Source organism: Sus scrofa, chromosome X, assembly GCF_000003025.6.
Source record: "Sus scrofa isolate TJ Tabasco breed Duroc chromosome X, Sscrofa11.1, whole genome shotgun sequence".
Taxonomy (NCBI): Eukaryota; Metazoa; Chordata; class Mammalia; order Artiodactyla; family Suidae; genus Sus; species Sus scrofa.
In genome coordinates, this window is record NC_010461.5 from 34,763,096 (window position 1) to 34,789,895 (window position 26,800).

Genomic DNA, 26,800 nt, shown 5'->3' on the forward strand with positions numbered 1-26,800 from the left:
TTGGCTACTTCTCCCCATGGCCACATCTGATCTCTTGGGAAAATGTGCAGCTCCGATGGTGGGTCACTCTTCATCCCTGGCAAAGGTTGTTACAGGAAAGATTGAGAAAGACCTCGCCAGGAGGGAGGCAAAAGCCTCCGAGGCTCCCCTCCCCCAGCAGCTGGCCAAGGCCAGGGCCACCGCGGGAGCACCACGCGTCCACGTGCATCCGGCATGCCCAGCCATCCTTCTTACGTAAGAGTCTCAGGATGGAGTTGCTGCTGCTGTGGGTCCCTCTTCCCCGACGGCTATTAATAAACCGGATCCGTAGTTTCCGGGCCACCGCCAGTATAGATGCAGGGTTGGGGGCCTCATTTAGGCTCCTGAAATTTGTTAATCCCACCCGGGGAGCGTGAAGAAGGCCCATCCGACCCCCCGCACTCCAGCGGCGCCGTCTTTAACCTCGCAGTGCCTCCCCCCCCACCTCCGCCCCAAGCTGGCCGGCTCTGCGCTCGGCGCTGGCTGGGTGCGGCAGCTCCATCCCTCCTCCGCTCTGCCCTGCTCTGCCCTGCCCTGCCCTGCCTCAGCGCCCTCCCTCCACCCGGGTATCAGGCGAGAGGCGGAGCTGGCCCGGCGCGCCCCGCCCCCGCTGTAGAAAGGGCCCGGAGAGTGTTACTCGCGGTCATCCCCAGCTCGGGCCTTTTATCTCGACGCAGCCGGGGAGGCGGGAGGAGGAGACACGGGGGGTGGCCCTGAGCGCCGGTGACACCTTTCCTGGGGCTCTATAAATTGAGCACCTGGGATGGGTAGGGGGCCGACGCCACCACCACCGCCCGCAGTCACAGTCCGGCCACTGACCGCAACAGCACCCGCAGGCAGCAGCCGCCAGAAGCGGGAACACTGAGCTACCCAGCAGCAGAGGCGCTCGAGGACCCCTAGGAGGTGCGTACCCCCGCCCCACCTCTGTCCGGTCAGCGTGGCGCTTGGACTCAGGCTTTTCGGAGGGAGATGGGAGTGGGGAGCACCCCTTCCTTCTTTTCGCGGCCCCGGGCGGGCTAGGAGGCGGGACAGCCCTGCTGGGGGGAGCCACCCGGGCGCCGTCCCAGTCGAGCAATAACCGGGCAGGGAGGTGCGCGCGGGCAGGGACGCCGGGCACACTAGCCGAGTGAATAATAGTCTCTTCCGTTTCGGTCTCCCAGCCAGGCCAGGGCTCGACCCACGGACCACGCGCCGATATCGCGAGCTTCCGGACGCCAAAGCCAGGAGAAGTCGCGCATCCCGCAGGGTCGGGCTGCGAGCGAGACGAGAGTTGGAGAGGGCGGAGGAGGAGCCCGGAATCCCGCCGCACCCTCTGTAGCCATAGTCAGGCCTCCCGGCGCGGGCCTCAGAGCGCGTGAAGGCGGGCAGCCCCTCGCCCCGGCCGGCCATCCGGTGCCCATACGTCCCAGTGCTTCGGCGCCCGCCCGGCCACCATGATGCAAATTTGCGACACCTACAACCAGAAGCACTCTCTCTTTAACGCCATGAATCGCTTCATCGGCGCCGTGAACAACATGGACCAGACGGTGATGGTGCCCAGCCTGCTGCGCGACGTGCCCCTGGCCGAGCCCGGGCTGGACAACGACGTCGGCGTGGAGGTAGGCGGCAGTGGCGGCTGCCTGGAGGAGCGCACGCCCCCGGCCCCCGGCCCGGGCAGCGCCAACGGCAGCTTTTTCGCGCCCTCCCGGGACATGTATAGCCACTACGTGCTGCTCAAGTCCATCCGCCACGACATCGAGTGGGGAGTCCTGCACCAGCCGCAGCCAACGGGGAGCGAGGAGGGGAGCGCCTGGAAGTCCAAGGACATCCTGGTGGATCTGAGCCACCTGGAGGGCGCGGACGCCGGCGAGGAGGACCTAGAACAGCAGTTCCACTACCACCTGCGCGGGCTGCACACCGTGCTCTCCAAACTCACGCGCAAGGCCAACATCCTCACCAACAGATACAAGCAGGAAATCGGCTTCAGCAATTGGGGGCACTGAGGCGGGTCGCCCGCGGCTGCCCAGCACCCTTCCCCCCGCCCCCCCATTTCTCACCCTCTCCCTTTCAAGTCTATTTTCTTTCTGGCTGTAGGGCGCGCTGGGCGGACTGCAAAGTTGGGGGGCTGCGTACGTGCAGAGGACGCGGCGGAGCTAGAGGGAGGAAGGGGCTTCTTTTGGGAGAGGAAAGTGATGGCAAAACGTGGCGGGGGGCGGGTGTGCCCAATGACTTCCTTCTCCCGCAGAGAGGTGGTGGTGAGGGGGCTGTGTTCTACTCTGTTGGGAATGGGACTGAGTTGACGCCCTGCCTTCAGTCTGTGCCTTTCCTGGAGTTTCTATTCTGTTCTTTCCGGAGGAGAAGGGCCGAGAAAAGGGCCATTCCAGGGCGCGGCGCTGGGTTGCTACACTTGGGAGCGCCGCCCGGAGCTGGGCGCTGGGGAAGGCGGGGCGGGCGCGCAGCCTCCCGCCGCCCTGCCGTTGGGCTGGTGGAGGCCGCAGCGTTGCTAGGATTGCATCAGTTTTCCTGTTTGCACTTTTTTTTTTTTTTTTTTTTTTTTGGTAACAGTGGCCCTGTCTTAAGTATTTCGAATCTCCTCCTTGCTCTGAAACTTCGGCGATTCCATTGTGATATGCGCACAAACAGCACTGTCTGTCGGTAACCGGTACTACTTTATTAATGATTTTCTGTTACACTGTATAGTTGTCCTGTGGCACCCCTACTCCATCCCTTCCACGCTACCCCCACCCCGGTGTGTGTAAGCTGGCCCTGGGCCAGCTTGTACGAAGCTTGCCACCCAGCCAGTGAAAATAATAACATTATTATGAGAAAGTGGACTTATCAGAAATGGAACCAGCTGACATTCTATCCGTGTTGTATATGGAATGATGAAGGGTTCCAGTTGTTATATGTCTTAAATTTATTTAAAACTTTTTTAATCCAGATGTAGACTATATTCTAAAAAATAAAAAAAGAGCAAATGTGTTAACGAAACTCGACAAGTTTATTGCTTTCTCATCTGCCAGTGGATGGATGGCTTAGTAGTTAAATAAAAATAATTTTTTTTTTAAGCAAAAGTCTTTTTCTCTGGTATTTCAAAGTGGTGGATAATCATCCCTGTTAAGTGTTCAGTTTTATTTGGGAAGAAGCTACCAACAAGATTTACTTCCAAGGTTTTTATTTCTAATATTTCCAAGTAACCCTGTACACCCCACGAAAAAGCTCGTAAATATTCAGAAGTATTTAGGAAGGTACATATATTACAGCTTCCAACCAACTTGACCAGCTTATTAGTGCCTAATTGACTTTTTGAATTTTTTAAGAGGTTCAAGCAAAAATGAGTTTTGAGGCCTAAAAACTTAAAGGCAGACATTTTACTTGGCTCCGAGAAGAACAAGAAGAGAAACACCAGTAATACTAGTGCCCACACCTTCCAGATCTTTATTTACAAGTCTTTGGAGTTGGTCTTAGGAGATACTTAAATGTTATAGTGTTATAACATGTGCTGTGGCTATTTGACTGGCTCCCAGTGAGTGCTAAACTCTGCTAAGGTGTGTCCAGCAATGCTTCCAGTTTTCCAGGGAGCCAGTCTGCAGCTGTGGACAACAGATCCACAGGAAGACTGCAGTAGGGCCCTTTGGAACACTTCCTTAGATGCTATTACCATGCTTTCCTGGGATGGTGCCACAGGCGAAACACAGTGCTCTGTACTTTATTTAATGATTTGTTGGGGGAGGGGAGGAATAAGCTTCAGATCGACTTAACGTTTCCTGAAATCATGAGAAATTCTCTATGCTCATAGAGCCTGAATTTAAAATACATACAACTTTGCAGTTTAAAAAAAAGCAGAAAGTTTTTGTACTGTGGGCACCTCAACTCCGTTATCAGCGTTTAGCAGCAGTGAAAAAATGGGGAAGTGTCCAGGCTAGTGCCTGCGTTGCCAGAGAAAGTTAATAGTTAATGTGCGAAGATAAGGTAGGCAGCAGCAGAAGAAAGGTATACAGCCTCTTGCTTTATATCCCCTTGAAAATATCAAAGTGCAAGCAAAAAACACAAAGAGAGGAAACTACAGAAGCCACACGATAGGAAGAAGCACCACGACTTCGAGCCAGAAAGTTGGGTGTTCAAGTCTTTGTTATTACTTATTGTGAGTATTTAACTCTCCAAGCTTGTTTCCACATTTGAAATTAGGCCTAATAATAACCATGAGGCTTACTTCACGGAGCTGCAGCAAGCATGAGAGATGGGATGTAGAATGTCTGTGGCTTAGACAGTTCTGTAGCCACCACTGAAGGGCATTATAGGTTCTCCTGCTCTCTAAATGCTGCTTCATATCTTTATCTCCCTCCTTGCCTTTCTCCAGGAATGTATGAAGCTTAGGACAAGTTCATATAAGGACAAGTATGATTTCAATCACATACATGAAACCACAGGTAAACTATTTCCTTTCGCAAAACCTGAATTGAAATCAAATAGTCACAGTGTGGGCAGTCGATAGCAAGAATTCCATGACATGTTAACTGCAAGTTGTTTTCAGAACATTCTTGTTTAAAGAATACAGAAAGGTAGATGTTGACAGCAAAACTAAACCGTAAATCATAAAATATTCATGCGAGAGTATTTTTATATATAAACAGTGATTCTGACCCAGGAGTAGTGATGATCACTGTTCAAAGAGGACTGGATTTTTTTTTAATGAGCCAGTAGGGTTTCTCAGGCTCAGTAAGTGCTAGTCCACTGACAGAACTACTGTTTTATTCAAGTTCAGTTTATGCACCAAAACAAGGTCAGATCCCCAACCCGATTCACCTTGGAAGACTTCTCAAGCTAGTGAAAATTTTGCTTAACTTCTGAGGTGAAGTGATAAGTGACTTCATATTTTTAGGTCTTTCCCGAGGAAGTGCAAAGTACTTTATAGATTTTAAAAGTTGCAAACATGGCGTGGCGCCCGCCTCAGAGAGCTCTCGGGGATCATGGTTGTCTGCCAGTGGGTGCCGTCTCCGTGGTGACCTGGGACTAAGAGGAAGGCATGGGTAGATGAATTGGGCAAAAGGAAACAGCTTAGATTGGAATTGATTACCCTCTAGAAATTGACATTTGATAAGAATTTTCTACATCAAAACCTCACACGAAAGCCTTTGAGAAGGCCTGCTTTTGCCTCTAAAAACAGCTTTCTGCTTTGCTCACATGGGGCTTTTCGTGTTTTATGTTTCCACAGTGTTCGTTAGTGGTCTGGCCTAATTTACTCTCTCTCTGAACCCGAACCCATTGTTAGCATGTCACGGCTGCTGGGATTATCATTCTTTGGACCGACTGGAAAACTAGTCTACTGTTGACAATTTTTTAAAAAAAATGAAAGTTATTGTCATTTGCATAGGCCTCATTTTTAGTTGGAGAACAAAAATCATTTTGGAGATGGTGACTCCTCTTCTTCTCCCCCAACCCCCTTCACTCCATAGTCTGTGGTTCTCAGATATTTGCAAATTGGATACAGCTCTGGTGGATTAAGGGCTCAAATCTTATGTACTTTTTTTTTTTTAAAAAGGTAATTGTCTTTTAATGGGACATCTAGTACATTTATACCACTCATTATATCCCTGTTATTAGAAGAGTCTTGAACAAAATAGTGACAGAATGTTTTCTCTAAAATTCTAGAGGCAAATAAAAAATTCTAGATCAGAAGCTTATGAAAAATTTAAACATTAAGGACTATTGGATTGGTCTCTTAGTATTATTGATCTTCTGAACATTTCAAACTTTATGTCATTTCTGATCAAGGCTATGTTGCTTTAATTAGCAAGATAATTTAAACTTAAAATTACTTCTTTTTGAAACTTATTTTTTCAAGGCCATGTCCATTTTTTTTTTTTAAGAACTCAAGGAAATTTAAAGGCTGTTCTTAACTCCAAATATCAGGCCTCTGTTTAGTACATGTGAAACTATGTAGAACTTGCTAAGTGGTGGTGATAAAGATCAAGCCAGTACTGTCCTTTGCCTCATGTAATCAGGGCTCCTTCCCTGGGACCCCCACTTGAAAAGGCCCCCATGCTGACTCTTTGTTAAGGCCTTAAGACTCCCCACAGGCAAGGAATCTTTAGAGACAAGGGAATGCCCACAAGCTGTGCTCTTACTTCTAGACCACACTTGGGTTCCTGGCTCCCTGGCTGGATGGCTGTGAGCTCATTCCAGAGACTTCAGGCTCCCTGGCTGGATGGCTGTGAGCTCATTCCAGAGACTTCAGAGGCATTTGCCCGGAGTGTATTCTCCTGATGGTGGGCATGCTTAATTGGTGGACAGGGCCTGGCCTTGCAAACTGCACTGTCTGAGGATGGAGTTTGGGTGGGAAGACACGGGGGTGGAGTGCAGGCTGGAGGTTCCCATTTGTTCTCTTGTCTTGGCCTCCCTGGGTTTCAGAGTGAACACATGTTTTGAAATCCTGCAGAAAGGAAGTAAGGCGTGAAAGCAGCTCAAGCTTTCAGGCCTCCTCCAGTATTGACAAGCAAGGGTTCCATGGTTTTTTATTTCCCACATCCCTCAGGAGCCTCCTTGCTCCCCTGAAAGAATGTTATTTAATTAATAAAGTGTTGGTTAAGGAAAAGGAAAACCACATCCGTATACAGACCTCTTCCTGCTGCTTGCCATTCGGTGCTTAAACGGTGGTGATTATGGTAAAGACCCAAATGGATACATCTTCCATGAATCCCTGAAGATTTCACCTCAAATGTTCTCTCATCTTGTTTTTTGTTATTATTGAATTAGCTGTTTTCTCTTTGATGTCAAAAATCTTGGTCAAGTTAAAGCAGAAAACTAATAGCTGTGCAACTGTCTAAACAAAGCCTGCTAAAACCACAACTATCTCATCAGACCTTCCTGTTTTGACATTCGCTGTTTTTAAGAGGAACAGTTTTTTGTATCTTCCCATTCTTTTCCTTATATTTTATTACTTCGTTGTCTATTGTTTCAGAATGCTTTGCCAAGCAATTTTAAAACTATATCTGCTGGTGTGCTCAACTTCAATAATCCCCAGTTGGTAAGGATTTTTTTTTCCCTAATGGCTACTCCTGAGGCATATGGAAGTTCTCAGGCCAGGGACTGAACTGGAGTCGCAGCTGAGACCTGTGCTGCAGTTGTGGCAATGCCAGAGTCTTTTTAAAATTTTAAAAAATTAAAAAAAAAATTTAAGTTCTAGTATAGATGATTTACAATGTACGGATTTTTAAATTTTTATTCAAGAATGCTGGCTCCTTGGAGTTCCCGTCGTGGCTCAGTGGTTAATGAATCCAACTAGGAACGATGAGGTTGCAGGTTCGATCCCTGGCCTTGCTCAATGGGTTAAGGATCCGGCGTTGCCGTGAGCTGTGGTGTAGATTGCAGACGTGGCTCGGATCTGGCATTGGTGTAGCTGTGGCATAGGCCGGTGGCTACAGCTGTGATTCAACCCCTAGTCTGGGAACCTCCATATGCTGCGGGAGCAGCCCAAGAAAAAGCAAAAAGACAAACAAACAAAAAAAAGAATGCTGGATCCTTTAACCTGCTGAGTCACAGAGGAACTCCTCAAACTGGTAAGAATTTTGACTGGAGAAAGTCCTTTCCATTTAGTGAAGAACAGGGTTATAGAAGGAAACTTTCTGACCTTGAACTGTTAAGAGAAAGTGCTTTCAAACCCAGGCGATAAGAAGATGGAGAAAATAGTAGCAAAGCACAGAGCCTGGTTCTGGAAGAAATAAACAATGTTGGGGGTGGGGCATTTCCTCTGATCTATTTTACTTTTCAATACCAATCTTACTAGTGTTGATATGTGTACTTTTAGCAATGAGTGTTCACTTTTATCAATAACGTTCAGATGAAACTGAACAAGATTCATTTGATGTTTTCAAAGGTAGAAACTAACTTTGTAGTTTTTTTTCCTTTTGAATACCACACTGTTGAGGTAAAGAATGTTGTAGCTTGTGGGTGAGCTCAATAGGGCCAATTAAAACCTGACTACTCTTCCACCATGTTGAAATACCTGATGGGACTTGCTGTGTCCTTGGATAATGGCATTTTTTTTTTTTTCTACTTAGCAGACATCTAATTGAGATTTCCTGTTTGGTAGTCAAGGAAAGACGAAAATGAAAGTACCACATTGTTAGTTCTGACCAAGGTATTTAAATTTTTCTTGTTGTTCACAATGTGATGTTAATTTGAAGCCCTGCTTTTTTTTTTTTTTTTTAATGAAGCATATCCATTGTGCAAGAACACGGATATGTTCCCTAGAAGCCAAACTATGTGTAGAATGCAAGGAGTGTAGTTCGTGTACATTGCTCATTCAAAACAAGGTGTAGTATTTTGTGGCATCTAATTGACGTTGTGGCTTGCAACTCATGGATGCTTTGGGGGTATAATTTAGTTTCTGTTGTGGTAAATACTTGTGACAGTGCTTTCTTTTTTTTTTCTTTTTTTAAAATTTTTATTACTCAAATGAATTTATCACATCTGTAGTTGTATAATGATCATAACAATCTGATTTCACAGGATTTCCATCCCACAGCCCAGACAGTGCTTTCATAGCTTAAATGTTTAAGGGGAAAGTGCCAGAAATTTCCATGTCTAACTCAGCTATTGGGGCCCACTCAGGAATCTCAGGAACCGGCAGCCCTTTCCCTTTAGTGGGTTGGGGAGCAGAAGAAAAGGTCTGATCCCTGCAGCCAGTTTGGCCCCAAGTCGGAGGGGGGAGGCACCAAGACAAGCCTGCCTAATTTCATCTTTCCAGATTTACCAGATGTCATCCCACTGTTCCTGGGTCAGTGTGATAATGGGAGTGATGGGGAAAGGCAAGGTGTGTTTGGGGACCTTCCCACCCACTGGAAACCGGAGGAGTAGAGAGGTAAGCATTCTCGTCTGGTAGTAGCTTGTGGCACCCTTTCCTCTGACTAGAAAGGCAGCAGATGGTTAGGCTGAAGCATATGACATTGCCGCTTTTGTTGGTTCAAAATAGTTGAATAACCTCTGATTCCAGCAATGAGATTTCCCTCTGGGAACGTGCTACAGTCTTTTTACATCGCCTTATGAAACTATTGTTTACCAACTCAGAGTTGACCTGATTTGGAGATAGAGGGTCCTTACCAAAAAAAGGACCAAGACGGGCAATTATGTAAGGGGGACAAATAGAATGGAAGATAGAGGAGATTAAAATGAAGAGAAGAAATGGGAAAGCGGCAGAGAAGTTGTGGCAAATTATATTTTCTAAAAAAGATCACAAAGCTATTTCTGGCCCCAAGTGTTCTTCTTCAATGTCACCACCTTCCATCAAGAGCTTATATTCCTTAAGTTTAGGTGGGGCTTTGTGGCTGTCTTGACAAAATCAACATGGACATCACTTCCAAGGCCAGACCATCAGGGGTGATACATCTTCCTCTTGGATGAGATACATGACTGTCTCTTGGGATACTCGTCCCTGGAACCCAGCTGCCATACTGTGGGAAAGCCCAGGCCATGTGGAGAGGTGGCATGTAGGTGTTCCAGCCAACAGCCAGCATCAAACTGCCAAACACGTGAGCAAGCCTTCAACTGATTCTAGCCCCTAGCCTTGAAGCTACTCTAGCTGATGCCAAGTGGAGCAGAGACAAGCTGTCCTCATCAAGCACTGCCCAAATTTTAGACTTGTGTGCAAAATATTTTCATTCTTTTAAGTCACTAAGTGGTTTGTTACACAGCAGTAAGATAATTGGACCAGAGACTTTCCCCTCAAATTTCAGAAGCCTGTAGAACTAAGCGAAAACAATCAGCAGTAGAATGTAATTTTTGAAAAGGGTCTATTTTGTCACATTTACCTGAGTAACAAGTTATAATAAACCTGGAACCTTTGGAGACATTCGTCTGATGGCTGATGTAGAGAGGGATTAGAAGAGATGGATGATGAGAGAGATGCTGTAAAGAACAGTTTACGGTTCTGTTAAATTTTGGCATGGTAGGCAGAATAATGATCCCCAAAAATGTCTGTATCCTAATCCTTGGAACCTGTGAATATATCAGGTACCTGCCAATAAATACCTGGCAAGGACTGATTAAGGCTGGTTGCAGAGGGAATTAAGGTTGCTAGTCACCTGACCTTCAGATGGAGATATTATCCTGGATTACCTGGATGGGCCCAGTGTCATCACAAAAGTCTTTCAGAATGGAAGTAGAAGGCAAAAAAGCCAGAGTCAGAGTGACACAGCGTAAAGACTCGATTTGCCCTCGCTGGCTTTCAAGATAGAGAAAGGGGCCACGAGCCAAAAAATGTAGGCAAACTCTAGAAGCTGGAAAAGGCAAGGGAACATTTTCCCTAGTGCCTCCAGAATGAACACAGCCCTGCCAACACCTTGATTTTAGCCTAGTGAGACCCATCTTAGGCATGTGACTTCCAGAACTGTGAGACTTTAATTCTGCATTAAGTCACTGAGTTTGTGGGAATTTGCTACAGAATCAACAGGATACTAAAACATTGGGCCTCTAGCCTGTGGCCAGAAAATGAAAGGTTATATACTCTTGGCACTTAATCCATTCACTGCTTTTGGGCTGGCTAAAATATAGAATTTCAAACACAGTAACTTGTTGAAAACAGGACTGAAAGGTACTTTTAGTCTTCTTTTGTGAAAGAGACTTTTTCTTTTAAGCTCTAATCTTGGTTACAGGAGCCTTGCATAAACAGACACTACTTGTGGGGCTGCCATTACTGAAAGGGAATGCTTCAAATATAGCGGCACTTTTTATTATATATTTTGTGGTAAAGATCTTAGACCCGGGAGTTCCCATTGCGGCGCAGTGGAAACAAATCCGACTAGGAACCATGAGGTTTCGGGTTTGATCCCTGGCCTTGCTCAGTGGGGTTAAGGATCCGGCGTTGCTGTGAGCTGTGGTGTGGTTCGCAGACATGGCTCAGATCCCACGTTGCTGTGGCTCTGGCCGTAGCCAGGCAGCTGTAGCTCCGATTCAGCTCCCAGCCTGGGAACCTGCATGTGCCGCAGGTGCAGCCCTAAAAAGCACACACACACACACAGATCTTAGACCCAGTCTATTTTTTTTTTTTTTTAATTCTCACTTCTCTCAGGGGAGTTCCCGTCGTGCGTGGCTCAGCGGAAACGAATCGGACTAGGAACCATGAGGATGCGGGTTCGACCCCTTGCCTCGCTCAGTGGGTTAAGGATCCTGTGTTGCTGTGGCATAGGCTGGCGGCTACAGCTCTGATTATATCCCTAGCCTGGGAACCTCCATGTGCCGAGGGTGTGGCCCTAAAAAAGGACAAAAGAAAAAAGACAAAAAAAAAATTTCTCACTTCTCTCCCTTCTAAAGATATTTTTTGATCTTTATGTGTAGCATCTATTTCTGCAGCCCTCATCTCATTATTTTCTTTCTTATTGACATATAATTACATGCAATAAAATGTACAGCTCTTAAGTGTATAGTTTAAGTTTTGACAAATGCATATACCCACGTAACTGACACCTCTATAAAGGTCCAGAGCATTCTCGTCGCCCTAAGAAGTTTCCTCACGTTTCTCATCCCCCTCCCCCCACCTCCCCAGGCAACCGCCATTCTGATTTCTATCCCCATATATTAGTTTTGCCTGTTATTGAACTTCATATAAATTGAAACATATAGTATGTACTCTTGGGTCTGGCTTTTTTCACTCAACATAATATTTCGGAGATTCATCCTTGCGCTTGTATAAGTCAGGAGTTCATTCCTTTTTATTGCTGAGCAGTATTCCATTTCATAAATTGTTCACAATTTATTTTTCTGTCGATGGCCATTTAGGTTGTCTCTATTTTTAATTTATATGAATAAATCTATAAATAACATTCTAGTTCAATTCTTTATTTTTTATTTATTTTCGTCTTTTTAGGGCCGCACCTGTGGCATATGGAGGTTCCCAAGCTAGGGGTCTAATCGGAGCTGTAGCCACTGGCCTGCACCACAGCCACAGCAACGCCAGATTCGAGCCACGTCTTCGACCTATACCACAGCTCACAGCAGCGCCGGACCCTCAACCTACTGAGCGAGGCCAGGGATCGAACGTGCAACCTCATTGTGGCCTAGTCGGATTCATTAACCACTGAGCCATGACGGGAACTCCTCTATTTTTTTTTTAATGGACCCTCCCACAGCATACGGAAGTCCTGGAACAGCAATCAAATCCGGGCTGCGGCTGAGATCTACGCCACAGCTGCGGCAATGTCTGATCCTTTAACCCACTGTGCCAGGCTGGGGATCAAACCTGTGCTGCTGCAGCGATTGGAGCTGCTGCAGTCGGATTCTGTGCCACAGCAGGAACTCCCCCCTGCCCTTTTTTTGATAAATACATAGGCGTGGAATTGCTAGCTCATAAGATAGGTATATATTTAACTTTATGAGAAACTGCCAAAGTGTCTTCCACAATGGTTATACCATTTACCCTCGCGCCAGTAATATACAAAAGATACAGTTATGTAGCCCCTTCTGATTAGTGATGTTTTCATTGCTGATACCTAGTCCTGCCTGCTCTCATTGAACCATGATCAGTCAGTGCTGGGATGGAGCGTAAAAGTTTTTCAATGGAGAAACATATTAGATGTTGCCTTTGTGAACATGAGAGCCGTAATAAGAGAGGTGCTTGTGGTGAGGTGAGGTAGCAGGAAAGGTGATGCCCAGAACTCCTTCTCCTTCACCTGATTACCCAGTAGAAAAAGAAAACTAGGATTTAGAGTCAAATAATCTGTATTTAGCCCCAGTTCTGCCAGTTCATTCTGTGTGTCCTGGGGGAGTTAATTAACCTTTTGGATTTTCAGTTTTCTTTTTTGCAAAATGGGGATACTACCTCACAGACTTCCATTCAGGGCACAGTGAACTACCATTCAGGGCACACTTACTGTGTATACTTCCATCTTATTAGGAAGGAAATCATTATTACCAGGACTGGTGCAAACCTCATGTTTTATTTTTTTATTTTTTTAATTTTTTTATTTTTATTTTTTTGCTTTTTTTAGGGCCGTACCCGAGGCACATGGAGGTTCCCAGGCTAGGGGTTGAATCAGAGCTGTAGCCACCGATCTACACCACAGCCACAGCAACTTGGGATCTGATCTGCGTCTGCAACCTACACCACAGCTCATGGCAATGCCGGATCCTTAACCCACTGAGCTAGGCCAGGGGTTGCTCAAAAAAAAAAAAAAAGAACCAGACATAGCATATGTGAGGACGTGGGTTTGTTCCCTGGCCTCGCTCAGATCTGGCATTGCAACAAGCTGTATCTTAGGTTGCAGATGCGGTTCAGATCCGGTGTAGCCATGGCTATGGTGTAGGCTGGCAGCTGCAGCTCCAATTTGACTCCTGGCCCAGGAACTTCCATATGCCACAGGTACGACCCTAAAAAGCAAAAGATATTACAAAGATTAAATTATAACTTGTAAAATCTTGAAGTAAGTGTTTGGCAGTTGTTAATTAAACATGAGGGCCAGGCAAAGGAGAAAAAGGAAACCCTTGGGGAATGAGCTCCTTCTCTTTCACCTGATTTGTCCATTTAGGCTTCATAAAATGATGCGGCCAAGTTCTGGATTATTCTGACTAATCTGTGATTATTCCAGGACTCTTTCTCCTTTTCCCCCTTAATTTACTTCATTGCTCGTTAGTATCTATACTGATGAGAATTCACACTAGAAGCTTAGCATCTTGCTAGTAACTCTCATAAAGCGCATAAACTCAATCTCAAAGCAGCTATTCCTGAATTGGGGCTGACAGCGATGGTAGGGTTCCCAGCCCCACCCCTCCCCAGGGTAATGCTGGAAGGCAGAGTAAACAGGAAGTGGGGTGTGAGGGGCGGGGTGGCTGGGAGAGACGCTCCAAAGAGCTCTACACCTGCTTGACACAAACTCAGAAGGAACAAAGTTCTAGAACAAAAAGACCCAATCTCTTCCTCCCTCCCCCCTTTCTTTCTTTCCTTCTGTGTTAAGGTGTATTGCAATCAAATGCAAGCACTCAGATCTGGCTTCAGGAATTTCTGGCCTAGCAGGGAAGCTCAAATGTAGACAAATAATCCAGCAACACTGTGAGAGAGATAATGGAGTTACGCAGGGCTCTGGGAACACGCAGGAGGAAGCAGTGATGCTTCAGTCAGTAAATATTCGTTGGGTGCCTACTCTGCACCAGACCCTGAGCTGAGTGCTGGCGATGATAGCAAACATTACCCAGTCCCTGCCTTCAGTGCTTGCAGTGCACTGGAGGATACAGACAAGTAAATGGGCAACTACCATGCAGCCTAATTAATAAGCACTATTATAGGGAGTGCGGGTGCCATGCAAGCTCAGAAGAGAGGCTCCAAACCAGGTCTGGGGACTGAGGAACAGTCTTGTCTACACTGGGATCTGATGGAACACCATGGATTAGCCCAATGAAAATGGGCTGGCATGGATTATCTGGGGCTATGACTGAGAGCCTTGGAGCAATGATGGGTAGAGGGTGAGATGAGGATGATGTATCAGCAGAAGTAACATTATGAAGAGACTTTTATTTATTTTTTTATTTATTTGTCCTTTTAGGGCCATACCAGTGGCTAGGGGTCGAATTGGAGCTATAACCACTGGCCTACACCACAGCCACAGCCATGTGGGATCCAAGCCGTGTCTGCAACCTACACCACAGCTCACGGCAATGCCAGATCCTTAACCCACTGAGCGAGGCCAGGGATCGAACCTGCGTCCTCATGGATGCTAGTCAGATTCGTTTCAGCTGAGCTACAACGGGAACTCCTTGAAGAGATTTTTAAAAACATGCTAAGGGAACTCCTGTCATGGCACAGCAGAAACAAATCTGACTAGGAACCATGGGGTTTTGGGTTCAATCCCTGACTTTGCTCAGTGGGTTAAGGATGCAGTGTTGCCATGAGCTGTGCTGTAGGTTGCAGATGCAGCTCAAATCCCAAGTTGCTGTGGCTGTGGTGCAGGCCAGCAGCTGTAGCTCTGATCAGACCCCTAGCGTGGGAACCTCCATATGCCGTGGAAGTGGCCCTAAAAAGAAAACATAATGATAATAATAATAAAGTAAAATAAAATAAAAACATGCTAAGGATCTGCCTCCTGATAGGATACACTGAGAATGACATAGCATTTTGGTGACTGTCCTGCCCAACGGGCACAACATAAATATATCCATGAGGAAACATCAGACAAATCGCCAACAAGGGCATTCTACAAAATAACTGGTAGATACTCAAGTGTCAATGTCATAAAAGGCAAAGACTAAAGAACCGTTCTAGAATAAAAGAGGCCAAAGAGACAGGAAAACTGAGTGCTGCATGTGATCCCGGGCCAGGGATGTCAACAACATCTTTATCTCCATCTATATCTCTTTTGCTATAAAGGACACAATCTGTTCAACTGGAAATATCTAGAGTCTGTATATTATATAATTGTAGCAATGTTAATTTTCTGATTATAATAACTGTATTGCAGTTATAGAAGTGATGGGTCTCATTCCTAGGAAAATACACACTGAAGTATTTAGGGATAAAAGAGTATTATGTTTACAAGTATTCTCAAATTTCATATACATATGGAAAGAGAGAGAGTAGTAAAATGTAAAATGGGTTATCTGGGTGAGGAGTATATGGAAAGTCTTTGTACTATTCTTCCAACTTTTCTGTGAGTCAGAAATTATTTCAGAACAAAAAGTTAAAAGAAATACACTTAGCACTTTGGACTGCATCCAAAGACTGGAGGGATTGGTGCTCTCAAATGCAGTGCAGTGAATGGTGCAATTTGCAGTGGACTCAGTGCCAGTTCAAAGGCTCTTGTGATTCTGCAGGTAAGTGATGATGGTAGCCTCGAATAAAGTGATGGCAATGGAGGAGAGAAGTGGATGGATAAATGGACTATCTAGGAAGCAGAAATCAGGGGATGTGATAGGATGTTATGGAGGTTATGGAGAGGGAGGAGTCAGGGTGACCTTTGGGCTTTTTCCTGGAGTCATTGGGTAGATCTGCATTGACTCTGTGAGCTAAGCACCAGAAGCAAAGGAGATTTTAGGGGGGGAGGATGATTTTTGTTACCTTACCTACAAGCCAGCTCTAGCTACTGCCTTCCTCATCTAAACTGATGGCAGCTTCATCCTTCCAGTTGCTCAGGCCCGAATCTCTGGAGATACCTTGACTTTTCTCACATCCATTAGGAAATCTTGTTGGCTCTATCTTCATAAAATACCAAATATCCAGCGCTTCTCATCGCCTTTAGTGATACTGTGCTGATTCAAGCCACCATGATATCCCATCTGGATTATTTCACATAGCTTCTTAACAGGTCTCTCTGCATCTACACTTCCCCCCCCCCTCCTGTATGATAACCAGATGGTTCTTGTTGAAATGGAGGTTAGGTCATGTTATTCCTCTGATTCAAACTCTGCAATAACACCTAACATCTCTCAGTGTAATAGCCAATGTCCTTCCAAAGGCCTTCAAGACTGAACGGGGTGGCTTCTGGGGATCACATCTCCCACTCTCCCCTTTGTTCACCCTGTTCCAGCCACACCAGCCACTTGAATTCTCCTTAAACCTGCAAGACACACTCCAGCTGTGGAGCTCTTGCTCTTGCTGTCTTCTCTTCTGGAACACTCTTTCCTCAGATATCAATATAACAGAAAACCCTGAAATGACAAGGACTTAACAGAGAATCATTTCTCTCTCTGCGTAAAGGAAATATGAAGATAAGGTGACCAGAGACGCTACTGTGACCCCATGGATGTACTATCGGACTCCAGGCTCAGACATTTACGCTTCCATAGGTTCAGAAACATTCCTTAAGGATACTGCATGGCACAAGGTATTTGGATGGCCGGAGCCTTGGATACCATGTTCATGTTTCACACAGCCAGCCGGAAGGTATGCAGAAACAAACTCTCAACTGGGTCAGTTCCTTTATAAGCAGCAATCCTAGCCCTCCCACAAATAATTCTGTGTATAGTTCTTTGGTTACATCTTACGACTTAAGATTTGAAAGCATTTGGAGGGACTATGGCTTTTACATTGAGACCATATTTAGTGCTGAGAATACTGAAAAATGCAGTTGTTTATTTCAGGTGGCAACATGCCCAGCTAGAAATTAGAGTCCTGTTACTAAGGAGAAAGGGGAGAATGGATATTGGCATTGGTAGCTCACAGGCTTTGCCGCAGATATCTTGTTTCCAAGTTGATGACTTCGCCACGACCTTACCCTCTGCCAGGACTGCCACGAGGCCTGATGCCACGGTGCCCAGCTTCATTGTGGGTGGGCGGTGGGGAGCCTGGGTTTCGAGCCGCTCTGGTGAGGTAATAGGATGGACAGACAGGCCAGGAGGGGGGGGGTGGAAGCCGCGGACATGTAGGAGAGGGGAGGGGAAATACATGCGGGAATCAGAGCTCTGGTCTTTGATGAATCTAAGACTAAACTGAGGTTTGAGTTTTACCCTTGATGTTTATCCCTGTTTCTCTTTCCTCTGTAATCATTCACACTCGGGGTGGTCTGTGTGCAATCTGGCATTAGACAGAGGTGTTCGGCTAGGCCTGCGTCTGCAATGTGTCTGTGTTCAGAGGTTCTCGTATTTCCCATTCCTCTTGCATTTTCATTTCACACTAGGATGTTGCTAATTTTTTTTAGCCACATGTGCTACTATCTAGCGCAACTTTTTTTTTTTTTTTTTTTTTTTTTTGTCTTTTTGCCTTTTCTAGGGCCACTCCCGTGGCATATGGAGGTTTCCAGGCTAGAGGTCTAATCGGAGCTGTAGCCGCCAGCCTGCACCACAGACACACCACCACCAGATCGGAGCCTTGTCTGCAGCCTACACCACAGCTCACAGCAACGCCGAATCCTTAACCCAGGGAGCGAGGCCAGGAATCGAACCTGAAACCTCATGGTTCCTAGTCAGATTCGTTAACCACTGCGCCACGACGGAAACTCCAAGTGCAACTTTTAAGAAGAGACCCAAGTGTGAGTGAGGCTTTGCTACAAAGAGATAGAAAGAACTCAATATTATAAAACATTAAAATATATTTTTTGAGGTGTAAACTTCTCTGTGAGTGTGTAGGTAAATGTATGGTTTATTTTTGTGTGTTTTTGCTGCACCCAGAGCCTGTGGAAGTTCCTAGGCCAGGGATCGAACCTGCGCCAGAGCAGTGACCTGGGCCACTGCAGTGACAATGCTGGATCCTTAACCTGCTGTACCACAGGAGAACTCCTAAATTTATCTGTTTTTAATAAACTGGCAGAATTGAAGGGATGTGGGACTTAAAAAAAAAAAAACAACAAAAAACTCCAGGAGGATATTTCCTAGAATTTGACATGTTCACAAATACCATTTAAAATCAAGGCAAGCAAAGTATACATCTTAGAGCATCTCATAGAAAACAGTCTTTAGGGCTATCCAATATTCTCCAAGCACTGGGTATGTCTGCAGGAGTGACAGGAGGAATTTTAGTTTTATCTTTTTAAAAAATTAAAAAAAAAATTTTTTTTTTGTCTTTTTAGGGCAACACCCATATGGAAGTTCCTAGGCTAGGGGTTGAATCCGTGCTGTAGCTGCCGGCTTACACCACAGCCACAGCAACCTGGGGTCTGAGCCCTGTCTGTAACCTATACCACAGCTTAGGGTACTGCCGGATCCTTAACCCACTGAGCCAGGCCGGGGATTGAACCTGCATCCTCATGGATACTAGTCAGGAATCCCTTATCTCCTTTTAAAATGATTGATTTGTACCATTTTTTTTTTTAGTGTATATAAAACCCCACCTTCAAACCCAAGGCAGGACAAATAGCCAAAAGGTGATGCATATTACGTAATGAAGAGATGGCTGACATGTGAATGCTCCAGTGTTACATGAGTGATGCAGCTTGTGGCACTGCAGTGGTGGCACAGTGTTGGAGACAGGGGAGCCTCTGCTTACACCAACTTCTGAGTTACCAAGAAACTCTGGTCTACCTTTGTACAAATAAAATAAAGTTCCTTTGAGGGAGGTGTGGTCTGGTTAGGTGCTTTCATGGGGGTAATGTTTAGGCAGGAGGTCCCTGGATTGGCTCCATTCAAAAACCCAGGACAATACAAACAATTTGAGTGAAAATTTCCACCTCATATCAAGACTGTGCCAATACTTATTTGAGGGATGACTGGGGAATAGTTTGGGATCTTTTGGGTGTGGAACACCGGGAAATGGAGATTGTTCCAAATTTTTATGCCAACGGTGATACGTGCACTCAGCAAAACATATCAATGTATGTTGCAGAGATAGCAAAAGAGGAAGGGAAATTAGATACTGAATGGTGGAGAAATGGAGACAGTGAAGGCGAGCTAGCAGGACCGGTGTGGAAGGCAGCTCTGCTGATAGTGAGGAGGCCTAGCATAGCTGGGCAGGACACACATACTGCTGGGGCGGGGGCACATGCAAGGTTAGAGCCAAGGTCTATGAGAAGCGAGGACAGGAGGAGTCAATCTCAACATGTTGCCTCGGGAAAATGCCTCTCAGAAAGGTAGAAATAGGAGTTCCCATTATGGCTCAGTGGAAACGAATCTGATTAGCATCCATGGGGACTCAGGTTCAATCCCTGGCCTTGCTCAGTGGGTTAAGGATCCAGCGTTGCCCTGAGCTGTGGTGTAGGTTGCAGATGTGGCTCAGATCTGGTGTTGCTGTGGCTGTGGTGTAGGTCGGCAGCTACAGCTCCGATTAGACTCCTAGCCTGGGAACCTCCATATGCCGAGGGTGTGGCCCTAAAAAGAGCCCCCCCCCCCAAAAAAAAAACCCCAAATGGTAGAACTAAACATCTTGCTATCTAGGATCTAACGCATTCCCACCTCAGCAAGCTAATTTCTTCCCCAAAGATATGTTTGCAAATCTCTAGAAACAGCCTAATTCTCTAGTGTGATGCCTGGTAGGAATTCTAGCCTTTTCTCCATAAAAGTCAATTTCTCACTACCGATTCTTCTCCCATGGAAACGCTATTATTCAAAGTGGGTTACAGATAGCTGATAATTACTGCAAGGTAAAAATAACTGTCTACATTTGTTGATTTCAGTATTTTGTCCAAAAAAATCATTTCTCCTTTCAATTGAGAAAATAATCTTATAAAAAAAAGAGTAAGTTCTTATTTGGAAAAGGAAAAGAAATTCCCTTTTCAAGGTGAGCCTATGACTCTATGCTTTCGTGGACATCATGTCCTGACACTTCATGTTATATCAAAAAGAAGCCCTGTGGGTAAATTTCACTTTCTCACTCAGGTGCTAATGTTACCCTTATATCAGTGGTAGGGTGATTTGTTTATTTTGGTTATTTTAACAATATAATTATCTCTATTCATTCTGAACATCATGGTTTTCAAACTATAGTTCATTCACAGACAGATGTAGCCATTATATTTGGATTTTCTTCAACTTAAAAGGACAGTGTCTTTTGTTTTTAAACCATGCCATTTAGAACGCAGAAAGATAAGCCGCTATGATATTTGAATCTGGTATTTTAATCACTTAAGTCAAAGAAGTCAATGTTCCATTTTCATGGCAAAAATAATTTGCAGATGACCTTATTATTTATTTGCATTTATGTGTCCCTAGGGTGAATTAGGGGTCTTAAAAAAACTCTTCACACCAAGAGGGTTACTATGCTTCATACTATTAGGCTAACATCAAAAATGTCCACTCCCGAGTTCCTGCTGTGGCTCAGGGGAAATGGATCTGACTAGCATCCATGAGGACGCAGGTTCAATCCCTGGCCTCACTCAGTGGGTTAAGAATCCGCGTTGCTGTGAGCTGTGGTGTGGGTCACAGACAGGGCTCAGATTTGGCATTGCTGTGGCTGTGGTGTAGACTGGCAGATGCAGCTCCGATTAGACCCCTCGCCTGGGAACCTCCATATGCCAGTGGAGCAGCCCTAAAAAGACCAAAAACCCCCCAAAAAAACTCCACTTCAATAGGTTTTTCCCAGTTGAAAACAGATGATTTTATGACCTTGAAATGATAACCCGAATAAGGATATACCTCACTGAGGGACACTGTGTGGGAAGAGACGTGTCAAATGCTGAAAACTCAGATATAAAAAGAGTAATGTAATGCATGAAAAAGGTGCCAAAATGGTAATCCTGACTATATGAAAGGGAAGCACCCAAGACGTGACCTTAGTTACCCTCTAGGAACAGAAGCCATGTGCTCTGTGGGAAGCCTGCTATGACAACAGTCATACCCCCTTCTCAGCTTCTCATGATGGTTTCTGATTAAGGTGGCATACATTCCCTTCAAAGTTAACTCCATTTGTACATACTTTCTTCCCAAAGCAATTTCTTTCCATTTAAATAACCCAGACAGCCTTTAAAATGTCTCCCATGAGAATTAACTTTCATATGATACTTAACTACTTAGTAAACATCAAAGTGTCATACGAATGCTTAACCTTTCAACAAGGAGACATAAATCTACTGAAAATAAAGATGTAAAAGGCAATGCTAAATTTTCATCAGATTGTAACTAAAGAATTTAATGAAGACATCTTAGTATTATAATTCTTGTAAGGTGAGTAGTAGCTCCATATAACAAAAGAATTTAACAAATGCTTCTAATCTAATGTTCCTCTCCTCCAGGATTACTTTGAAGGGAGTTATAACACTCTGATAAAAAGGTTGCTTACACAAATATATGGAGTCTATTATTTATGTGTGTACTGAAAACCAGACAATGGACTTCATAAAAGGTTAGAGCTGAAATGAACCTTTGGGCTCATCTAGTATATTTTCCATTAACTAGTCTGTGACAGAGACAAGACTACAATCTAGGTCTCTCAACGTCTAGATCTTTGTTCCTTTCATTACACAGAGTTCTTTATTGTCCCTATTTAAATTATTTAATTTTTTGAGAAATGTAAACACTTCACCAATATGCTTTTAAAATATTATCTTTGGATATGAATTTATAAAATTTGGGGGATATCACTTACTAGCTTCTATGGGAAAGATCCTTTGATAACATATATTACAAATAAGTTTTAAACCTAAGGAATAGCTTTCTCTACCTCAAACATGGGTTAGGAATGCTTATTAGCAAAATAAGTCTTTACTTTTTACCTTGAAAAGATTTCATTTTTCTTTAGTGAATTTTGTACTTTTTCTTCTTCGATGGCCACACTGAGCCCTTATTTAAATCAAAGATTAAATCCCCAAATGCACTGTAGGAAAATAAACGTTCAAAGTTTTGGTAGTACAACTTTAAGGAAAATCTAAAGTCCTTTCTTTGTCGTTGTCTCATTCAGATCATAATAAATATTTCATTCCCAATCTAATGGATTTGGCTTGGAGGTACCTTACATAGCCATATTGTGATGTTAGGGTTTGGTTTGTTTTAAAAATTTATAGCAGTTCCAAGCAGAAGTTAGATCTGTTCTCACAACTGCCAATACCGCAGGCCATTTTCTATAAACATCTTCTCAAAAAAAAATCAAACACACATTACCCAAAGAACCAGAGACACAGCTGTTTCTGGTTCTGATCTTAAGAAACATCAACTCTTGCTTGGCAAAGTGCAAGCGAGAAAGGAATTGATGAAGTCTGATCACCTATTCCAAGGAATTCTGCCTGGGGATGGAAAAAATGGAAGAGGATGTCCCTGACATCACTTTATTTAATTCAAAACTTATTTTCTAGCTGAGATGAGAAAGTAGATGTAGTGAGAGAGTCCATATAGTCCAAAATAAGATAAAGAATGATTTATTTGTCTTTCTTCTTTTAAAAATATAAGCCCTTTGAGTTAAATGTATACTTGCCATATGACCTAGCAATTGCATTCCTAGGTATTCATCCAAGAGAACTAAAAACATCTGTCCACACAAAGACTTCTAAACTAGTCTTAGTTTTCCTTTTACTCCTAAAATCCCCAAACTGGAACTGACCCAAATGCCCATTAATAAAGTACAGTAGAGCTGTACAATGGAATCCTGCTCTATAAAAAGAACAAACTACTGATACATAAAACAACATGGATGAACCTCAACATTATGCTGAATGAAAGAAACCAGAGACAAAAAGAGAAAGTACTATCCATCAATACGATGTTCAAGAACAAGCAAAACCATTCTATGCTAGAAAAACCGAATAGTGCTTCCCAGGGACAGGCGGTCAGAGACTGACTGCAAAAAGGCACAGGATACTTCTGGGGTGCTGCCAGGTCTTGACTGGGAGCAGTGGTTACATGAGTGTATATCAGGGTTTCTAAACCTTGTTGCTACTGACATTTGGGGCTGGATAATTCTTTCTTGAGGAAGGCTGCCTCGTGCATCATAGAATATTCAGCAGTTCCTGCCCTTCACCCACTAGATGCCAATAACGCCTCCCCTTATCTCAGATGCAACAACTAAAAATGTCTCCAGACATTTGTCAAGTAACTTTTGGGTGACAAAATCACCTCTGGGGGAGAACCACTGGTGTGGTTTATCAATCCTTAACGAACTGTACACTTAAAATGGCTGTGCTCATTTGATTGTGTATAAAAGGTAACTGCATAAAATAAGTAAGTCCTTTGGGAAAAAAAGAGTAACTGTGCAATGGAGAAAGGTGACAAACACTACAACACTACCTCAGTCAGGTGATCAAGGACAACATCAACAGTGATGTCATGTTGACAGTGTGTACCCTGGATATAATACAATCAGCATAGCAATCTTCCTTCCAAAAACATATAACCTCAGCCTACTCAGGAGAAAAACATCAGAAAATTCCAAGAGGGGCAACCTACACAATACCTCACCCGTACTCCTCAAAACTGTCAAAAACAAGGAAAGTCTGAGAAACTGTCACAGCCAAGAGGAGCCTAAGGAGACGTGATGACTAAATTTAAGGTGGGATCCTAGACGGGAATCCTGCAACAGTAAAAGGAAATCTGGGAGTTCCTGTCATGGCGCAGCAGAAATGAATCCGAGGACGCAGGTTTGATCCCTGGCCTTGCTCAGTGGGTTAAGGATCCAGCATTGCCCTGAGCTGGGGTGTAGGTTGCAGATGTGGCTCGGATCTGGCATTGCTGTGGCTGTGGTGTAGACCAGCAGTTACAGCTCCCATTTGACCCCTAGCCTGGGAATCTTCCTATGTCGCAGGTGCGGCCCTAAAAAAAGAAAAAGAAATTTGAATCAAGTATGGACTTAATAATAACATGTCAATATTGGTTCATTAATTAGGACAAAATGTAAGATGTTAACAATAGTGGAAACTGAGAGTTCCTGTCGTGGCTCAGGTGGTTAAGAACCCGACTAGTATCCATGAGGATGCAGATTTGATCCCCGGCCTCACTCAGCAGGTTAAGGAGCTGTGGTGTAGGTTGCAGACAGGGCTCGGATCCTGCATGGCTGTGGCTGTGGTGTAGGCCAGCAGCTGCAGCTCCTATTTCACCTCTAGCTTGGGAACTTCCATACACCACAAGTGCGGCCCTAAGAAGAAAAAAAAAAAAAGTGGAAACCACATGTAGGGTGTATGGGAACTCTGTGTACTACCTCTGCAATTTTTGCTATAAACCTAAAACTTAAAAAAAAAACTTTTATTAAAAATATGCTCTTTTAATATTTACATTGCGTTTATATTATAGTGTTTAGAAATCTCCACTTATGCTTTTTGTTATTTAGCTTGTTTTTAATTCTGCTAACCACAAACATGCCAAAGACCTTTTATTAAGTCACTGCCATCTACCTCTAGACCTCCGAAGTCATAAACGACCTGAAAATCTGCTCAGGATGTGCAGGGGCTAAGTAAGATTTAATTAAATCCGATAATTTTTTTGGAGCACTTACTCCATGCCCCACATTGAACCGGTTACTGGAGACACGAAGATGGACGCTCTCTGGTCCTTGCTCTCCAAGAGCTCAGAGTCTTGAAGGAGGGCACGATTTGTTGTAATGGTAAAATTATTACAGGAGCATCAAGGTGCAAAATATTATTTTATAATGAGAACGCCTTTCTCTTTCCACAACAAATCGTAGTGATTCTGGCCTAGGGAGGGCCCAACAGTGGATTAAGGCAGTAAAGGGCTATTCTGAAGAAAAGAGAAATACAGTTCGATGGGAGGTAGAAATAGTTCTTCAACATGCTCCTATCATTCTCATGACGCTTTCAGCGCTGGCTTGCGGGAGCAGTTGGGAGAGTTTTGTGAGCCATGATACTTGCTTTCTTTATAAGAGTAGGAGAATAATTATATTTTGCCAGATAGGCTCTTCCATCTGATTGTGGGCTGACCTCTAAGTCTTCGTATGGCTATGCTTACGCCCAGGTCTCCACAATATGGACAGATCCTGTGGAGGGTTTAGGTCAGATGCTGGCTAAGTCCCTGAAACTTCCTGCATCTCCATTATCCTATCTGCAAAGAAAATCCCAAACCTCATGGGATGGGTGGGGTAAGGTAGTAAATGAAAATTCTTTAGAAATGGTAGGTGCTTGGCAGATGTTGGTGCTTTTTACTATCTGGGTCTCTATTTTGATGTGGGACTTACATGGACGCTTTTATCCTAGGCTCCTCTGCAGTTTCAGAACGTTATTAGCATGAGATAGATGATGTAGCAAGGTCATTAAGAACACAGACTTTGGACTCAGTTGAGACCCTGGCTTTACACCTCAGCATGGCTATTTCCCAGTTGTGTGGAGAGAAGCTGCGTTTCCACTGGAGGTTCCTGTGAGGATCAGATCAGATGGATTAATGCACAGTTATATATATATACCTGGTGGACAGGAAGCACCTGATCAAGTTGTTATTTTATCTGTCTATGTTCCACTAGAATGTAGGCTCTACGCAGGCAAGGACTTCTGTTTATTTCATTCACTGATATTCCAAGTAGGTAGAACAGTAGCGAGCATATGGGAGGTGCTGATTAAATACTCGTGGAATGGAGAAACCTGTGGGCTTCACTCCAGGCTCTGTCTGCCACACACAGTAGGGAAGACACCTGGTAGGGACAGAAAACTCTGGCTCAAGAATATCTGTGCAAATTTCTGATACCCCACTGACTTCAGCAAGCACACCATCCATTCAAGCTGCCCGGTTGTGATGGACTGGAGATGGCCACAAGCTTTTGACACTATTTCCACTGAGAGATGGGGTCCATGTACCCTCCCCTTGAATCTAGGCAGGCTTCATGACTGCTCTGACCAATAGAATTATAGCAGGAAATAAGGTTGTGCCAGGTTTCAGGCCCAGACCTTAAGAGGTAGCCTCTGTTTTGTGTCTCCTGAAAGCCAGCCACCGTGTAAGAACTGTCACTCTCATGAGACCACCATGCTGTCAGAGGTTTAAGTGGCATGGAGAGGCCTTGAAGAATAAGATACCATGTGGAGGGAACAGGTAACTGGACCACCAGCCATGGAGAAAGTTTCTAGCAGTGACACCAGGAACTTCTCACCTAGGTTTTCTTAGAAGTTACTTTTCTATAAGTGGTTCTCTAAGGGTTTGGAATTAATAAATCCGAGCTGAGGCAGTTGTCTACACCACAGGGAGGAGGCTTTTCATGTGGACTTCCTCACTCCCCATCCATCTGGCTGAGCTTTGAAAAGTTTATGACTGCCTCGGTATAAAGCCATTGGGGGTGATGGAAAGGAGTCCTAAACATTTGTTTCAGGCTCATGGAGCAACAAGAAAGAACAGACTTTGATAGACCAAGGGTTAATTTCAGCAGGTCTAAAGACTTCTTGTCAACTGGGGCAAGAGAACCCAAGAATGGGTCTCTGAAGTAGGCGTGTGTTGTTATCACTCCAGAAGAATCTTTTTTTTTTCTTTTTATAGCCGCACCCACGGCATATGGAATTTCCTGGGCTAGGGGTCGTAACAGAGCTAGAGCTGCCAG

At 44.5% G+C, this 26,800-nt stretch overlaps 1 protein-coding gene and 1 long non-coding RNA gene across 3 annotated transcripts in view; one reads left to right on the top strand and one right to left on the bottom strand.

The window, feature by feature from the left end:
• MID1IP1 (MID1 interacting protein 1) lies at positions 265–3,065 on the top strand. 2 transcript variants are annotated; one of them, XM_005673558.3, is made up of 2 exons: positions 265–921; positions 1,179–3,065. In XM_005673558.3, the coding sequence occupies exon 2, from the start codon at positions 1,452–1,454 to the stop codon at positions 1,998–2,000; it is 549 nt and encodes a 182-aa protein (XP_005673615.1). In that variant the 5' UTR covers positions 265–921; positions 1,179–1,451; the 3' UTR covers positions 2,001–3,065. The 2 variants fall into 2 exon arrangements, with proteins under 2 accessions (XP_005673615.1, NP_001243294.1); NM_001256365.1 differs by lacking the exon at positions 265–921 and having other exon boundaries at positions 1,452–2,000.
• Positions 2,530–26,800, bottom strand: part of LOC106506941 — a 58,368-nt gene continuing 34,097 nt past the window's right edge. Inside the window, exons 2-3 of the long non-coding RNA XR_002340636.1 lie at positions 25,457–25,633; positions 2,530–5,010 (exon numbers count right to left, since the gene is read on the bottom strand). This is a non-coding gene — a long non-coding RNA (uncharacterized LOC106506941). The remainder of the gene's footprint in view (positions 5,011–25,456; positions 25,634–26,800) is intronic.